Genomic DNA, 15,728 nt, shown 5'->3' with positions numbered 1-15,728 from the left:
CCTAATGACCCGCTGTGTGGGCGTGGCTAGGTGGTCATGTGACTGAGTGGCCGTGGTCAACTCAATGTCACTCACGTCGAGGGGCACCTCGCCAGTCTCTACTCACCCCTCCCCTCCCAGCCACTCCTCGCTTCCCTGCCCGGGCTCCTTAGGGCCCCAACAGGAAGCAGTTGTTGGAGCTAAGCAGCCACCATGAGAAAGAGTTGGCAAAACAGATACCTTAGTTCAAATTGGATCTGACCGAGAAGGAGGCTCAGCAGAAGCACTTCACGGAGGACTATGAGCATAGGCTTTCCAAGCAGAGGGAAGACCTGCGGAAGTGCAAGACCAGGTTCCGGTGCCTGGAGGCTCAGCAGGCTGAGATGGTCAGCCAGTTCCAGGCCATGATGCAGTCCCACTGGAACAAGGCCTTCCGGCTCTTTGCCACCAGCGGCACTTCCCTCCAGCCTTTGCCCAAAGCCCCACACCAGGAGGCTGAAGCAGACCCCAAGTCAGAATTTCTGCCCCCCTCTGACCGGCACAAAAAGACCCCGAAGGGGGAGACTCTCTGCAGCAACACAAACGTTCATTGCATGTATCTGTCCCAGTGGGCGTAGTTTGAGGACCCCTGATTTAGTGCAATATAAAAAAATGCAAATAATTTTTCTACGGACCACTAAAATTTTCTCGCGGACCACCAGTGGTCCACGGACCACCAGTTGGTGACTGCTGGTCTGTCCATTTCCTTTGATTAGTTTTTAAAAATTTATTTCATGAATCTACATGAACATGTGCATATCTTGGAGTAAACCCCACAGAGGTCATGGGATGTAGAGAGAGGTGGGTTTCACTTACTATCAGTTTGCTGTGTGCATACTCACTTCGCATGCACCTGCACCTGGCCTTCCGTGCATGCGCCCAGTTTGTTTCTGTAGAGCGGAAAAAAAGTCAAGATGATGGCCATGATCGAACAATAGATAGAACAATAGAAGCCACATCTTTCATGACACATGTTAAGGAGATAGCTTAAAGACTAGGGACAATCTTTTACTATTAAATATAATGTCATGCAAATGAGACTTGCAGAGATTACAGCTTTTAAGATAAAGTTAGTCCTATTTTATGGAAGAATTCAGAGAAGTGACATTGTTTATCTTGCTTCAGTGTATACACCGAGATTTGGCTGCTCGCAATATCCTTTTATCGGAGAACAACGTGGTCAAAATCTGTGATTTTGGACTGGCTCGAGATATCTACAAAGATCCAGATTATGTCAGGAAAGGAGATGTAAGTTCAGTGGTCTGAAATTTTGAGGCGTTTATTTGAAATGTTAAACCAGGACATCCTAAATCCCTAATCCCACCTCCACTTCAATGATTTGCAAACATGTTGTAATCAATTTACTACAAGTTTTCAAGTTTTACTATGTTATAACTTTAACTTTTATGGAAGTTACTATGACAACAATGTTCTTGTTACCGATTGGTGACATTTTAGATATGTAATATTGTTTCTTAACTATTTAGGCTAGACTACCCCTTAAATGGATGGCTCCAGAAACCATTTTTGATCGCGTATACACAATTCAAAGTGATGTATGGTCTTTTGGTGTGTTGCTGTGGGAAATATTTTCATTAGGTAAGTCAAATGTCTTTGCCGGCTAATGCTTCTCAAAGTTTAACGTTAAGACTACTGAAATGTAACCGTGTTTGTTTATTTTTAATGCAGTGTCATTGTAGATACTTATTTCTCCATCAATGTAGAACAAAAAAATGAATATTCAGTAGGCATTTAAGTATTTGGAATATGTTTATTTGTTGCTCCTTAATAAAATCCAAGACCTTCAATAAGGCCCAATTATGTCTGTTAGTTTGATTGTGGTGTGGTGACCTAGAGGTTGAGCTCTCACTTCACAATCAGGAAACTGAGAGTCCGATCCTAGGTAGAGGCAGATATTTCTCTCTCTGGGCACAATGAGAATATATCTGCTGAACAAAGCTCCACATTGGCAACAGGAAGGGCATCCAGCCAGTAAACACTCAGCTCCATTCAGTTGCCCAGACTCCACCCCGCAAAGGATTATGGGTTCGTTAAAAGAAGATGATGATGTCTGTGAGTTTGATTCATGTTCATATTATTATGCTGATCAAATGTTCCACGGATTGTAATGGGTCCGGAACTCCTTGCCATCTAATTTTGGAGGATTCCTCTTAAAACATTACACCCCATTTTTCGGGGTGCTCTGACACCCGGGAAGCTGTTTCAAAAGATAAGGGAGTGAAGGTGTCTATTTTGTTAGATCAAGAAGTCTTTCCCTCGTAGTACAGTGGTTTAAAGCACCCTGTTATTAACACAGCTGCCTGCAATTACTGCAGGTTCGAATCTTATCAGGCTCAAGGTTGACTCAGCCTTCCATCCTTTCTAAAGTAGGTTAAATGAGGACCCAGTTTGTGAGGGCAATAAGCTGACTTTGTATAAATATACAAAAGGATGAAGGCTATTGCTTAACGCATTGTAAGCCGCCCTGAGTCTCTGGAGAAGGGCGGCATGTAAATCAAATAAAAAAATAAAAAAAATATATTGGACCATGATGATAAATTATTGCACTTTTTATATGCTATTACAGGACTCCTGTATTTTGGTTGGAAAATGTATAGCAAAACAATATCCAGATATTTTTTTTAAAAAATTAATGTTGTCACATTGGATTTATTATGGATTCTTTCTATGCTGGAGATACCTATATGGTACCTATATGGTTTTCAGCCAGAAATCTGAACTCTACCAGATAACTATTAAAGTTGTCTACAAAAAACATGCATTTCCAAATTGAAAAATTCATAAAAGTTTGTTTGAATCCTAGAATGGCCTTGATCTCCAAGTCCTTCCAAATGTTTGTGGCGGAATCAGTCTGTTGTTCTAGGGGTGAAATCTACTTACCTGCGCAAAAGGTAGAAAACACATTACTTCCTGGTTAAAACCAGGAAGTAATGACATCCGGGCAGGTGGGTGGAGCTTTGCTCCGCCATCGCTACTGGATCGCTGAACCACCGGCCAAGATCACTACCGGATCGGACGATCCGGTCCAATCCGGGAGCATTTCATCCCTGTGTTGTTCCCATTATTAAGCTACATTATTAAGCCCTTGATTTATTGCGGCAATTTGGACTGTAATTTTGGTTGTGAGTTTTGACACACATAAGTCAAGAAGCCCATGTGAACGGACCTGATTCTTCAATATTTTTATGGTGGTTGCTAAGCAAATCACACATAAGTCCAAGTCTTGCAAGTCATATGTAAGGACCCATTCTCCTGAATGGGCGTATTTTTCTGGCAAGTGGCAGCAAACATTCAATTTTTGGAAGGACTTGGAGATCAAGTCCACTCTGGGATTCAAACAAGCTCTTATGTTGCAAATTTTGCAATTCTTTAATGCATATTTTTCCCAGATACTGGCAAAAAAAAAATACCAGAAATCGTAGTTATGTGACTGTGGGGTGTTGCAATCAGTCATAAATATGAGCCAGTTGCCAAGGGAAATGCGATCATGTGACTGCACAACATTTTACAAAGACCACAAATGATTTGGGGGCTGTAAAGCATCTTTTGCAAGGCCATCATAACTCAAAACAGTTTTTAAATGAGCGGTGTTAAGTCAGCTGTTTTAGAAGTCTTGACATTTTTCTGATCTTCTCCAAAAGACCCAAAGGTTTATCTGCAGAGCCTGATCTACTGTATCTTCCGACCACCTTTGGTTGAAGTGATGTCCCTGTTAAATTTGTAGCTACTTTTCATATTGGTGAAGTGTCGGTAAGCGGAACAATGAGCCCAGAATTTTAAGGCATTTTTTAAAAAAAAGGAAATCTACTATTTTAGGGGCCTCGCCATACCCAGGTGTAAAAATTGATGAAGATTTCTGTAGAAGATTGAAAGAAGGAACGCGGATGAGGCCACCAGATTATACAACGCCTGAAATGTAAGAACTTTCGCTGCTGCAAACATGTTTTGTAGCAGAGGTTGATCATACATCCATTTTGTTTCCTTCCATGTCATTTAGGAATGCCCAAACAAAAATAAAACACATTCATTAGACGGCCATCATGGCTTTCGTGTTAATGGGGTAGAAGAGCCAACGCCAAACCAAGCAAATCTATTTTTCCCGTTCTTCCTTTATTCCTTGTAACAAAAACCATCCATAAGTAGCTGAATGGGTTTTATTTGGGGACACATTTATTTATAGTAGATTTAATTCTCCAGGTATCAGACAATGTTGGACTGCTGGCATGGTGAACCCAAACAAAGACCGACCTTCTCAGATTTGGTGGAGAGCTTAGGGAATTTACTGCAAGCTAATGTTCACAAGGTATGGAAATGTTCTACACAGGAGTTTCACATAATTTTACAACCGGTTCGCCACACACGGAAAATGTGAGTGCACGCGCACCTTCCACGCATGTGCACGGCCTTCTGTGCATGTGCTTTGCTCACACGCGTGGCTTGCACGCATGTAAGCAGCTTAGAAAATGTGGCTAAACTGGTTCAGGCAAATACCACCACTGGTTCTACAGCAGGGATGGGGAACAATGTGTTCCTGCGTGGATCGTGGCTGATCCCGACAACGAGGAGGCTGGTGTGGTGTCACGCCAGCAGCCGGCGCAGCCGGCGCTCGCGTCGGACAGCGAGGAGGCTGAAGAGGATGTGATGCCAGAGGCAGAGACTCAGCCAGGACCTTCAGAACCTCCAGAGGCTCCTTCAAGTGGAGAGAGCGAAGTGGAGGAGCCTCTCCTCAATACTTGAGCACGCAGGGCTGCCAAAAGGCAGGAGTGGCTACTCAGGAGGAGGAGGTCTCCTCGAGAGTAAGGCTTGAGGATAATTGGCCACTCCCTTAGCCTATTTAAGTCACACGCCGTTAGTAAGTTTCTTGCTGGAAACAACTTGTAATTATCATCAGAGCATTTTTGGAAAAGTGTTATCATATCTTGTTTTCTGGGCTGGTTGCCAACCTTTGCCGGACTTTGGTTTATTCTTGCTACTTAATAAATTTGATAAGGACCGTTGATGTGTGTCAATATCCTCGGGAATCCGAAGCTGGGGCAGGACACAATGGCTTTTTATGACTTATGGACTTCAACTTCCAGAATTCCTAAGTCAGCCATGCTGGGCTCAGGAATTCTGGGAGTTGAAGTCCACAAGTCATAAAGGGACCATCGTTCCCCACCTCTGTTCTGTAGGCTGCCACCAACTCCCTGAATTTTTTTTCCTCATCTGCTCCACTCATTAACAATAAAAAATAAACCTATTTTTGTCCGTCTCTCACACCAGGATGGTAAAGACTATGTTGTCCTTCCTCAAGTTATGTTGCTCCATACTGAAGAAGATTCTGGACTCTCCTTGCCAACGTCACCTGTTTCCTGCAAGGAAGAAGAGGAAGTATGCGATTCTCAGTTCCCTTATGACAGCACGTCGCAAACAAGGTTTGTAATAGTGGGAGCATTCCATTGGGAGCGTTCGACAATCCCTTCCCAAGGTTGACAATTGATGTGGTGATCCTAGCAAAGATGAGAAAGGCATTTGTGTTGCTCATTATTTCAGTGCAATCTATCGCGCTGAATGGTAACACTTTGTGTCCTACTCAAGAGACGAGGTGACTAATGAATGAGTAAACAATAGATGAATGAATTTTGTACAATTTCTTTTAACTTCCCAGAAATGCCTTCAGAGTCCGTGTAACAGAGACACTGTTGCTAAAAGAGCCATGTAGTTTCCACAAACTGAGGATGTGGGAAGTTGATGAACTTGCAACAAGGGTTACACCATCCTCACATTATCGCGAGGACCCATTGCATTACAGATAGTCTCGACGTACGACAGTGAAATTTACAAAGGCACTGAAAAATGTGACTTATGACCGTTTTTCACATTCATGACCATTGCAGCATCCCCCATGATCAAAATGAAGATGCTTGGCAACTGGTTCATATTTATGACACTTGCAGTGTCCTGGGGTCATGTGATCAGCCTTTGCGACCTTCTGACAAGCAAAATCAATGGGGAATCCAGATTCACTTAACAACATTGTTGCTAACCTAACAAACGCAGTGATCCACTTAACAACTATGGCAAGAAAAGCCATAAAATGGGGCAAAACTCACTTAACAAATGTTTTGCTTAGCAACATAAATTTGGGATTCAGCTGTGGTCATAACTTGAGGACTATCTGTATTATCATTACCCAGACAGGGGTTCAAAACCTCTGATACTCTCACAGCCCCTGTTTGATGAATGCAATATTCATCTCATCCATTCTACACTCATCCATAATGCCCTAGGACAGTGATGGCGAACCTTTTCGGCCCAGCGAGCACACGCATCTGGGCCGCAACCAGGAAGTGGAGCTGCCCAAGGTGCATGCATGCACCTGAAAATGAACTTCCGGTTTCACCTACTGAACTTCCGGTTTTAGCCAGCTACTCTTCCGGGTTTCTAGCGTGCATGCTCGCGCGATGATCAACTGGCCAGTGAGCATGCTCACACAGGAAAACGGAAGACCAGCCCTTCCAGTTTCTGGCACTGCCGCATGCAAAAAGGCCACCACCGACGCTACCGGTTGGGTCGAACCGGTCCGAACCGGTAGCATTTCACCCTGATCCATAGGAAGTACCTCTTTCTACTGGATAAAATTGTAATCATTCAAATCATACAAGATTCTGGCAATTTTCTGAGTGATGCCTGGGGTCAAAATTGCTGACGATCACAGCTTGGTGAGATGCTAGTTCAGTGGTGGGTTTCAAAATTTTTTACTACTGGTTCTGTGGGTGTGGCTTGGTGGGCGTGACATGGGAAGGATACTGTAAAATCTCCATTTCCTCCCAATCAGCTGGGACTCAGGAGGCAGAGAATAGATGGGGGCGGGGCCAGTCAGAATTTTTACTACCGGTTCTCCGAACTACTCAAAATTTCCGCTACCGGTTCTCCAGAACTGGTCAGAACCTGCTGAAACCCAGCTCTGTGCTAGTTGTACAATAGCAATAGCACTTAGACTTATATACCGCTTCATGGTGCTTTTACAGCCCACTCTAAGCGGTTTACAGAGTCAGCCTATGGCCCCCAACACTCTGGGTCCTCATTTTACCCACCTCGGAAGGATGGAAGGCTGAGTCAACCTTTAGCCGGTGAGATTTGAACTTCCAAATTGCAGGCAGCTGGCAGTCAGCAGAAGTAGCTTGCAAGCAGAAGGCAAGTGAAGTTTTGACCATCCAGTTTTATTAAGGTTTGGTACGCTAATGTGATCTATTTCTTTTTTTAGTCAGCATCGCACAGGAAGTAAAAGAAGCAGTCGCCCTGTGAGTGTTAAGACCTTTGAATCTGTGCCCGTAGAACCAACCATAAAAGTGGTTCAAGATGTAAGTCCATTTTATAGCTTCTATTTTTTGGGGGGGGGGGGAGAGGCTTTCGTCCATCCGTCCGTCCGTCCATCTGTCTGTCTGTCTGTCTGTGTTTTCATTGATTGTCCCAACAGCCTTTTTTTCCCCCTGTTTTTTTTTTTCAGGAAAATCAGACAGACAGTGGGATGATTCTCGCATCCGAAGAACTAAAGGCATTAGAAGAGAAAGCTAAAGAACTGGCATTGCCGTTCAGGTAAATCTGGCAAAACAATCATTACACCTATTTTATTAAAATAAATCAATCAATCAAGGTAGTTCCCAATAAAAAAATCAAAGAAGCCCCAGTGGGGGAATAGCACAGTAGGGGTGGTTGATCGAGAAACAATGGATCCCACCTCTCTCAACTCCACCCCTACCCTCCCCATGTGTCTTTAGGTTTCAATGTTTGGTTTTAATTATTTATGTTTTAATTGTGTATGTATAGACATATTTTTGCTGTAAGTCACCCAGAGTTAACCTATGGCAAAATGGGAGGAAAATAAATTACATACATACATACATACATACTACAGGAAAATAAATTACATACATACATACATAAAATACATACATACATACATACACAAATAAATGAATAAATGCATACATACATACACACATAAATGCATGCATACATACATGCATGCATATCGTATTTCCCCAAAAATAAGATATTAATTTTTGCTCCAAAAGATAAAGGTTCCCCTCACACATATGTGCTAGTCGTTCCCAACTCTAGGGGGCGATGCTCATCTCTGTTTCAAAGCCAAAGAGCCAGCGCTGTCCGAAGACGTCTCCATGGTCATGTGGCCAGCATGACTCAACGTCAAAGGCACACGGAACGCTGTTACCTTCCCACTAAAGGTGGTCCCTATTTTTCTACTTGCATTTTTTACGTGCTTTCGAACTGCTAGGTTGGCAGAAGCTGGGACAAGTAATGGGAGCTCACCCTGTTACGCGGCACTAGGGATTTGAACTGCTGAACTGCCGACCTTTTGATCGACAAACTCAGCGTCTTAGCCACTGAGCCACCACTCCAAAAGATACATTAGGGCTTATTTTCTGGTTGGGTCTTATTTTGGGGGAAATACGGTACTAAATGCATCTGTCTGGCTGACGATCTTAACTAGGGCTTAATTTTTGGGTAGGGCTTATGAGCATCTGGAAAAATCATGCTAGGGCTTATTTTTCAGTTAAGTCTTTTTTTTCCTCGGGGAAATATGGTACATACGTACATAAATATAAAAATAAATACATAAATAAATAAAATTCTCTACTTGAGAGGAAATATCTAGAGTTATCCACCTCTCTTTTGGACAGATTTATTCTTCTTACCCAGTAATGTTCTATCAATGATGCCACACTCTAGGGTTTTGCTGTGAGATGGTGGGAGGTGGAAGAAAAGTGCATGTCAGCGCACAATACCACAAACTAAGGCTTAAAATGTCCACCCACATTTTGACTTCCTGGGGTTCCAATGTCGCTTTGGGAATCACATGTCCAGTTATATCCTGTGCTTATTTATTCTGGCATCCTTTCCTTCTCTCCCTCCGTAGCAGTTTGATAGAGTATTTGCTGCTAGATGGCAGTTAGAAAGAGATGTCACAGATAGATGGAGATGTTTCTCCATCTGTCCCTGTGTTTCATCCACATGGAATAGGATAGAATATAGAATAGAATACTTTGTTGGCCAAGTGTGATTGGACACACAAGAAGTTTGTCTCCGGTATAGAAGCTCTCAGTGTACATGCAAAGCAACAGAGTAATCATAATCATGAAAATACCAATAAGATGATATAGTAAAGAAGATGGGAGTGATAATAATAATAATAATAATACTTCAGCCATACAGCCTGGGTAAATATACTTAGACACAAGACAGTGCTGTGAGAATTAGGTGTTCAGCAGTGTGACAGCTCAAGAGATAAAACTCTCTGTGTGTCTAGTTTCTTTGGCATGCAATGCCCTGTAGCGCCATCCTGAGGGGAGGAGTTGAAACAGTTTATGTCCAGGATGTGAGAGGTCTGTAAATACTGTGTTTCCCCGAAAATAAGACCCTGTCTTATATTTTTTTGAACCCCGAAATAAGCGCTTGGCCTTATTTTCGGGAAGGTCTTATTATTTTGGGGCGTGTGGAGCAAGACGGGACTCCTCTTGCCGTCTTACCTGATTTCCAGCTCTGTCTCCTTAACCCTAACCAGAGGAAATGGCGGGGACCAGCTGCGCATGCATTTAAATATTTTTGGGGAGGGCTTATTTTCGAGGGGGGGCTTTTTTTAGTGCATGCACTCAAAAGCCCAATTGGGCTTATTTTCAGGGGATGTCTTATTTTCGGGAAAACGGTATTCTCTCAGCCCTCTTTCTTGCAGTAAACAAGTCCTCAACGGAAGGCAAACTGGTTGCAATTGTTTTTTTCTGCCTATCCGTTGGAGTCTGTACCTGTTCCGTTTGGTTGCTGTACCAAACCAGACAGAATGTCCTCCATATTTGTCGGCCAAGGCAAAAATCCCATATTCATTCCCCTGTGAGTTAGTCCAGAAAAGCAGCATACTTTTGTGTGCTAATTCGTCTCCTTCTGTGGACTAGAATATCTTTTATATGCTAGTTGTCCATTCTGGATCTCTTCCTCCTGTCTGCCAAGGTCATTCTCACATACCATTACCCATACTCTGAACTCTGGTGCAAAATTAGCCATTTTTATTTTTTGTTTTTCAGTGGGCTGATTTCCAGTAAAAGCCACGAATCTGTAATGTCTGAAGCTTCAAATCCCACCAGCGGCTACCAGTCAGGCTATCATTCAGATGACATGGACATTACCATTTATCCTAGTGAAGAAACAGAACTCTTAATGCTCAGGGACGACGCTTCTCAGACCTGCTTCGTTGCCTATGGCCCTGCTATCTCTCTGAGTTCACAGTCTGTATAAGGACTTCTCAGAAAATGGCAACAACTGGAACTTATACCAAACATTGCCTTGTCCTGAAACCCATTGTATTCATACCCAGAATACAGGAGGGGAGAAAAATATGAATTTTCCCATTATTATTATTTTTTTTTTATGATTAAAAAGAAGAAGAAATTGCAATAAGGAATCCTCTGGAAGCAATGCAAGACTTTGAGAGAGCTTGAAGATATATCAGGCATTGCTGAAAGTCATAGATGATCGTTTCATCATCAGTTTGAACACAAGAACATCGTGAAATCTGATAAGGAGGCCCTCTTTCTATGCAGTTACATGAAGATGGAAATAGGCTCAGTCAGAACCAGTATTTCTACCAGTTTGCCCCAGTTCAGGCGAACCGGTAGCGGTGGCGGGAGGGTCCACTGGTCAGAATCCTTTGAATTTGGGGTTGGTCAGCAATGAGGTTTCAGAAGTGTGGGTGGTGGAACCTAAGACAGCATCTGCCTTTCCTAACTCCTCTTTCATGTTTATCTCTTCCATTGAAGGACCTTTCCTGTGTAAATCTTGCTGTTAAAAGTAAGCCACTAAAAGCTCCTAAAGAGCAGGGCAACTGCCTTTGTGAAAAGCTCTGTTTTTACTCCCTAGTAAAGCCCAAGAAGGCTTCCTACTGAAATGAGCCTCCTTGAGAGGCTTGAGAAATGCTTAAAAATTAGCAAATAATCCCAGAGTTTAACCATTATTCACCAAAGAATGTTGGTGAACATTCCTTTATTTGATCAGTGTTGTATGGTTCTTAAGATGCAGACACATATTATTATTATTATTTTTGAAACAGCCACCTTGATAAAATAACCTCTTGTAACGCAGCCAAGCAAATTGTCCATAAAACCAGTTTTATCACTGAGATAACAGAGTTGGAGCAGGGCTGGGCTGCTGGGGGTTCGCAAGGGTTCGGGAGAACCTCTAGCTAAGATTCTGTGCAGTTCGGAGAACCCCCACATCCCACTCCTGGCTGGCCCCACCCACCCTACCCCTCCCATGAGTCCCCACGTGGCCCATTTTGGATGCACGTAAGTGCAGGGCGTGTGCAGAGCCTTGGGGAGGGCGAAAAACGGGCCTACTGGAAGTTCAGGAAGGCTGGAAACAGGCCTGTTTCTGGCCTCCAGAGGGGCCTTCGGAGCCTGGGGAGGCCGTTTTCACCCTCTGGAGCCGGGGGGGGCAAAAACACCCCCCCACCATGTTGCAGGAGGCCGACTAGGCCACACCCACCATGGCCACGCCCACCCAGCAACCGGGCAGAGAACCCCTTGCTAAAATTTTTGAAGCCCACCCCTGCCTTGGAGGTCTTCTAGTCCGACCGCCTGCTCGAGCAGGAGTCCCTCTACCATTTCTAGCTGCTCAGAATGTCCTGATGGACCTTTCAAGTGGAAAGATTCCAAAATTTGGTCACCTAATAACATGTGACATTTACATTGAAAGACTTTTCTTTACAGAAAGTATCATGAAGCTATTTTGACTAGGGTTGTCTTTGGTTACTTTTATATTTTTCATTCAGGGTTTTGTATTTTGTTTAATATTTCAGGCAGAACAAATCCATGAATTAACAAAAATTTAAACGGCACAAATGCGGTATTTATAGTCTGGATATGTAGAAAGAATTGTAATATATTATGAGAATAAATAAATAAATAAATATATTGTATAATGAAAGCTGAGTGGAACTTATTCTTGAGTTCGCTGGATTTTAAAAATGGATCCTAATTTTAAAAATGGGGCTGATTCAAATAACCAGATCTCAACTGAACATTTTTGAATATGAATGATTTTATATGGTAAAACCTCCACAGAGATTGTCAGTCATCCAGGTCATGGTTATCCCAAAGGTGCTTTTTCAAGAGGCAAGTGGACTTTCTGGGTTTTTTCCTTTCTTTTCTGAGAAGCGAAATGTCTTAAAAAAATAAAAAAAACCCTATTAAGTCCACTTGGCTCTTGAAAAAGCACCTTTGGGAAATTTTATACGGTAGTTGATGTGTAAGTTCATCACTTCACAACAATCGCAAAGCAATTTCTTGCAGTCTTTCATGTCTTACATTCGCACTCTCCAGCATCTATATGTTTATTTGTTTATTATTTTATTATTCATATTTCTATGCCGCCCACTCTCCGAGGACTCTGGGCGGCTTACACCAAAGACAGTATACTAAATAGCATATTGCCCCCCAACAATCTGGGTCCTCATTTTACCCACCTCGGAAGGATGGAAGGCTGAGTCAACCTTGAGCCGGTGAGATTTGATCCGCTGATCTGCTGAACTAGCAGTCAGCTGAAGTAGCTGCAGTACTGCACCCTAACCACTGCGCCACCTCGGCTCCTCCTGTTCATCTGTTCAAGATATCTCCCCTGCCAGGTAAGAATTCCAACATTTACTGTATATCCAATGCACCAAGTAAATTCTGTGTCATTTCAAATGGTTGATATGATGATGAGTTTTAAGTTTTTATGAGCAAAAGAACAATCCCACAGCTGTTTTTATTTGGGGGGGGGGGAGAAATCCCCTGACCTTGTTTGTTCCTAGTTTGTTTTATTTTTTTAACATCCAGGAACGTCTCAGGAATCTATTGCTCTTATTAGTCCTATTTTTAGAAGAAAAAAAAAAAACACCTGGTCTTTCAAAACATCTGCCTTCAAAATATATTTATATTTAGTCTCAGAGTTCTTGGCAAAATCCCAGCAAAAGGGGGGGGTTTCCACATCTGTTTGAGCAGATGTCAAGACGACACAATATTTTAATGATGACACTGTACATGAAGATGCTTTTTTTTTGCACCTGCACATATATACACTCAGTGCTTAATGTATGTCTTTACCTTTGGGGAGTTGGGATGCCGAATTTGTTCTGGGAAGTGCGTATTGTCTTTCACAGCCCTGATAAAGTCTGCTTGGAAACAAGGTCTATTAAGTGGGTTTAAGTGGTAACTCCTGTACAGGTAGTCCTCGATTTACAACAGTTCACTCAGTGACCGTTTGAAGTTACATCGGCACGGGAAAAAGTGACTTGTGACCATTTTTCACACTTACGACCAATGCAAGTCATGTGATTTACATTCGGATGTTTGACAACTGCCTCACATTTTTGACGGTTGCGCTGTTCCTGGGCTCATGTGATCCTCTTTTGCGACCTTCTGCTGAGCAAAGTCAGTGTGGAAACCAGATTCACTTAACAACCGGAATTACTCATTTAACAACTGCAGTGGTTCGCTTAACAAACGTGGCAAGAAAATTCGTAAAATGGGGCCAAACTTACTTATTATGACAGAATTATGTTGCTGAGTGACAACAAATTCCTCCCTCAGCAACATAATTTTGGGGCTCAATTGTAGTCATATATTGAGGGCTACCTGTATAACGTAATGCAGGCAACACAGTGGTGGGTTCCTCCCGGTTTGACCCGGTTCCGCCGAGCTGGTAGTGGTGACGATATGACGTCACCGAACCGGTTCTGCCACCCCGCATTATTCTTACGTTTTATTTGGCCCCACCCTCAATCTATTGCTGCCTCCCGAGTCCCAGCTGATCGGCTAGAAGGAAAAAAACTGTTTAAACTCTTGCCGCGGGACTTCAAAGGGCCGCCCTACAGCTGATCAGTGTTAAAAGGCAGTGTGGTGGTAGACCGGTGCCTCCAAAAACAAATGAGTAGACCGGTGCCTGCAAAAATAAATGGGTAGACCAGTGCCTCCCAAAACAAATGGGTAGACCGGTACAGCTCTGCAAGCAGTTAAAAGCCTGGTAGACCAGTACCTCTGCTAAATCCTAAAGAATTGTCACATGACCATCAAGCCACGCCCACAAAATAAGCCACGCCCACAGAACTGGTAGTAAAAAAATTTAGAACCCACCCCTGAGGCAACAGCTATTTTGGTCATTAGATCTTTACTTACCGAACACGTGGTCAACGCATATGTTGTTTGCAAAGGAATAAAGCAGTGGAAAAAAAACTTAAAAGTGACTACTTTTCCTAGATCAGGGGTGTCAAACTCAAGGCCTGGGGGCCGGATCCGGCCTTTGGAGTGCCTAGATCTGGCCCACGGGGCCGCCCTAGAATCAGCAAACAATTGGCCCGTGTTGCCTCTGCCAGCGAAAACGGGCTCCAGACAGTGGTGGGATTCAAATAATTTAACAACCGGTTCTCTGTCCTAATAATTTCTTCCAACAATCAGTTTACCAAACTGCTCAGAAAGTTAACAACCGGTTCTCCCGAAGTGGTGCGAACTGGCTGAATCCCACCAGTGGCTCCAGAGCTCCGTTTTCGGCTGCGACAGCATCCTGCCGCCCTCTGGCAGTGAAAATGGAGGTTTTTTTGGGTGGGGGGGCGCACAATGGAACTCGGGAGCCCGTTTTCACTGGCAGAGTGCTTGGTCGTCCACAATTCACTACTTTAAATATTAGGTATTGTAGACGACTCTCTATTAGATTCACACATTAGATTCCAACTCCCCAACATTTCACAATTGAACGAATAAGGGAATGCACTGGACTTGGCCAAGAAAATGAGTGGAAACATTGCTACATTCTTATCAGGGGTGGATTTTATGGTTCTTGGAGACCAAACAGAATCCTCCCCCCAAAGCCACCAAAATAATATCTGGAGCTTCCCGAAGCTTGTGACTTTTTTTGGTCCTCTTTTGGACTACAGAAAGGCTGCATGGTTTTCTCTCTCTTTATACAATCTTTATACAATCCTAAACATTAAGATACTGCACAGAGCAAGGAATGAGGAAGAAGTTCAAAAAAGTGAACTTCTTCACTTTTTGTATGTTGACTTACATGTTCAAGCATATTATTTAAGTCCCCAAGAATGCTGAACTTCAGGCTAAGTGTTTCTACTAAATGTGATTTAAATCCCATCCTCTCCAGCTTTTCAGATTGATGAGGTCCTGGAAAACATCATTTAGGCCTCCTGAGGGAGGAGAGTAGGAGCCCTTTAATTTACGCTGCTGATAAGTATCTAAGAGAAGTTGTTTAATGGGATTTGGGAAACTTGTCCTTTGTTACTCCTAAGTGGGGCTGTGTAAAGCACAATCCACAGATGTAGTTAGCTATTAACCTTCTTAGGTGCACGAGGCTCAAAATCATAACCTGCAGACTATGCACAGTAACTCTTGAGTATAAACCGGCAGCTTTTTTTTTCGGCTGCCACCCTGTAAACAACACCCGGAAACTTCCACAAATGCCAGGATCAAAAGATCCTTAATTAACTATTTAAACTGAAAGACAATTTAGCATGCTAGCTCCTATGAGTCACTATTCTAAAGGCACAGGCCTATTTTGTTTTTGGAACTATTGATGGATTGGCATCAATAGCATATCTGGGAAAGTTTCTTGAGGGGATATGTATGAATGCCTTCATTGGTAGCTAGGTAGGT

At 43.0% G+C, this 15,728-nt stretch overlaps 1 protein-coding gene across 1 annotated transcript in view; it reads left to right on the top strand.

The window, feature by feature from the left end:
- The window catches only part of KDR (kinase insert domain receptor), a 77,166-nt gene extending 65,525 nt beyond the window's left edge, over positions 1–11,641 (top strand). Inside the window, exons 23-30 of the mRNA XM_034411313.3 lie at positions 1,144–1,266; positions 1,506–1,617; positions 3,856–3,955; positions 4,237–4,342; positions 5,302–5,453; positions 7,286–7,382; positions 7,529–7,617; positions 10,119–11,641. Of these exons, the coding sequence (XP_034267204.2) occupies positions 1,144–1,266; positions 1,506–1,617; positions 3,856–3,955; positions 4,237–4,342; positions 5,302–5,453; positions 7,286–7,382; positions 7,529–7,617; positions 10,119–10,329 (990 nt within the window). The 3' untranslated portion in view covers positions 10,330–11,641. The remainder of the gene's footprint in view (positions 1–1,143; positions 1,267–1,505; positions 1,618–3,855; positions 3,956–4,236; positions 4,343–5,301; positions 5,454–7,285; positions 7,383–7,528; positions 7,618–10,118) is intronic.
- Positions 11,642–15,728: the final 4,087 nt, after the last annotated feature.

This window comes from Pantherophis guttatus, chromosome 8 (genome assembly GCF_059756535.1).
Source record: "Pantherophis guttatus breed Tessera chromosome 8, ASM5975653v1, whole genome shotgun sequence".
Taxonomy (NCBI): domain Eukaryota; kingdom Metazoa; phylum Chordata; class Lepidosauria; order Squamata; family Colubridae; genus Pantherophis; species Pantherophis guttatus.
The sequence above is the reverse complement of the archived record's forward strand: the minus strand, read 5'-3'. Positions and strand labels throughout refer to the sequence as shown.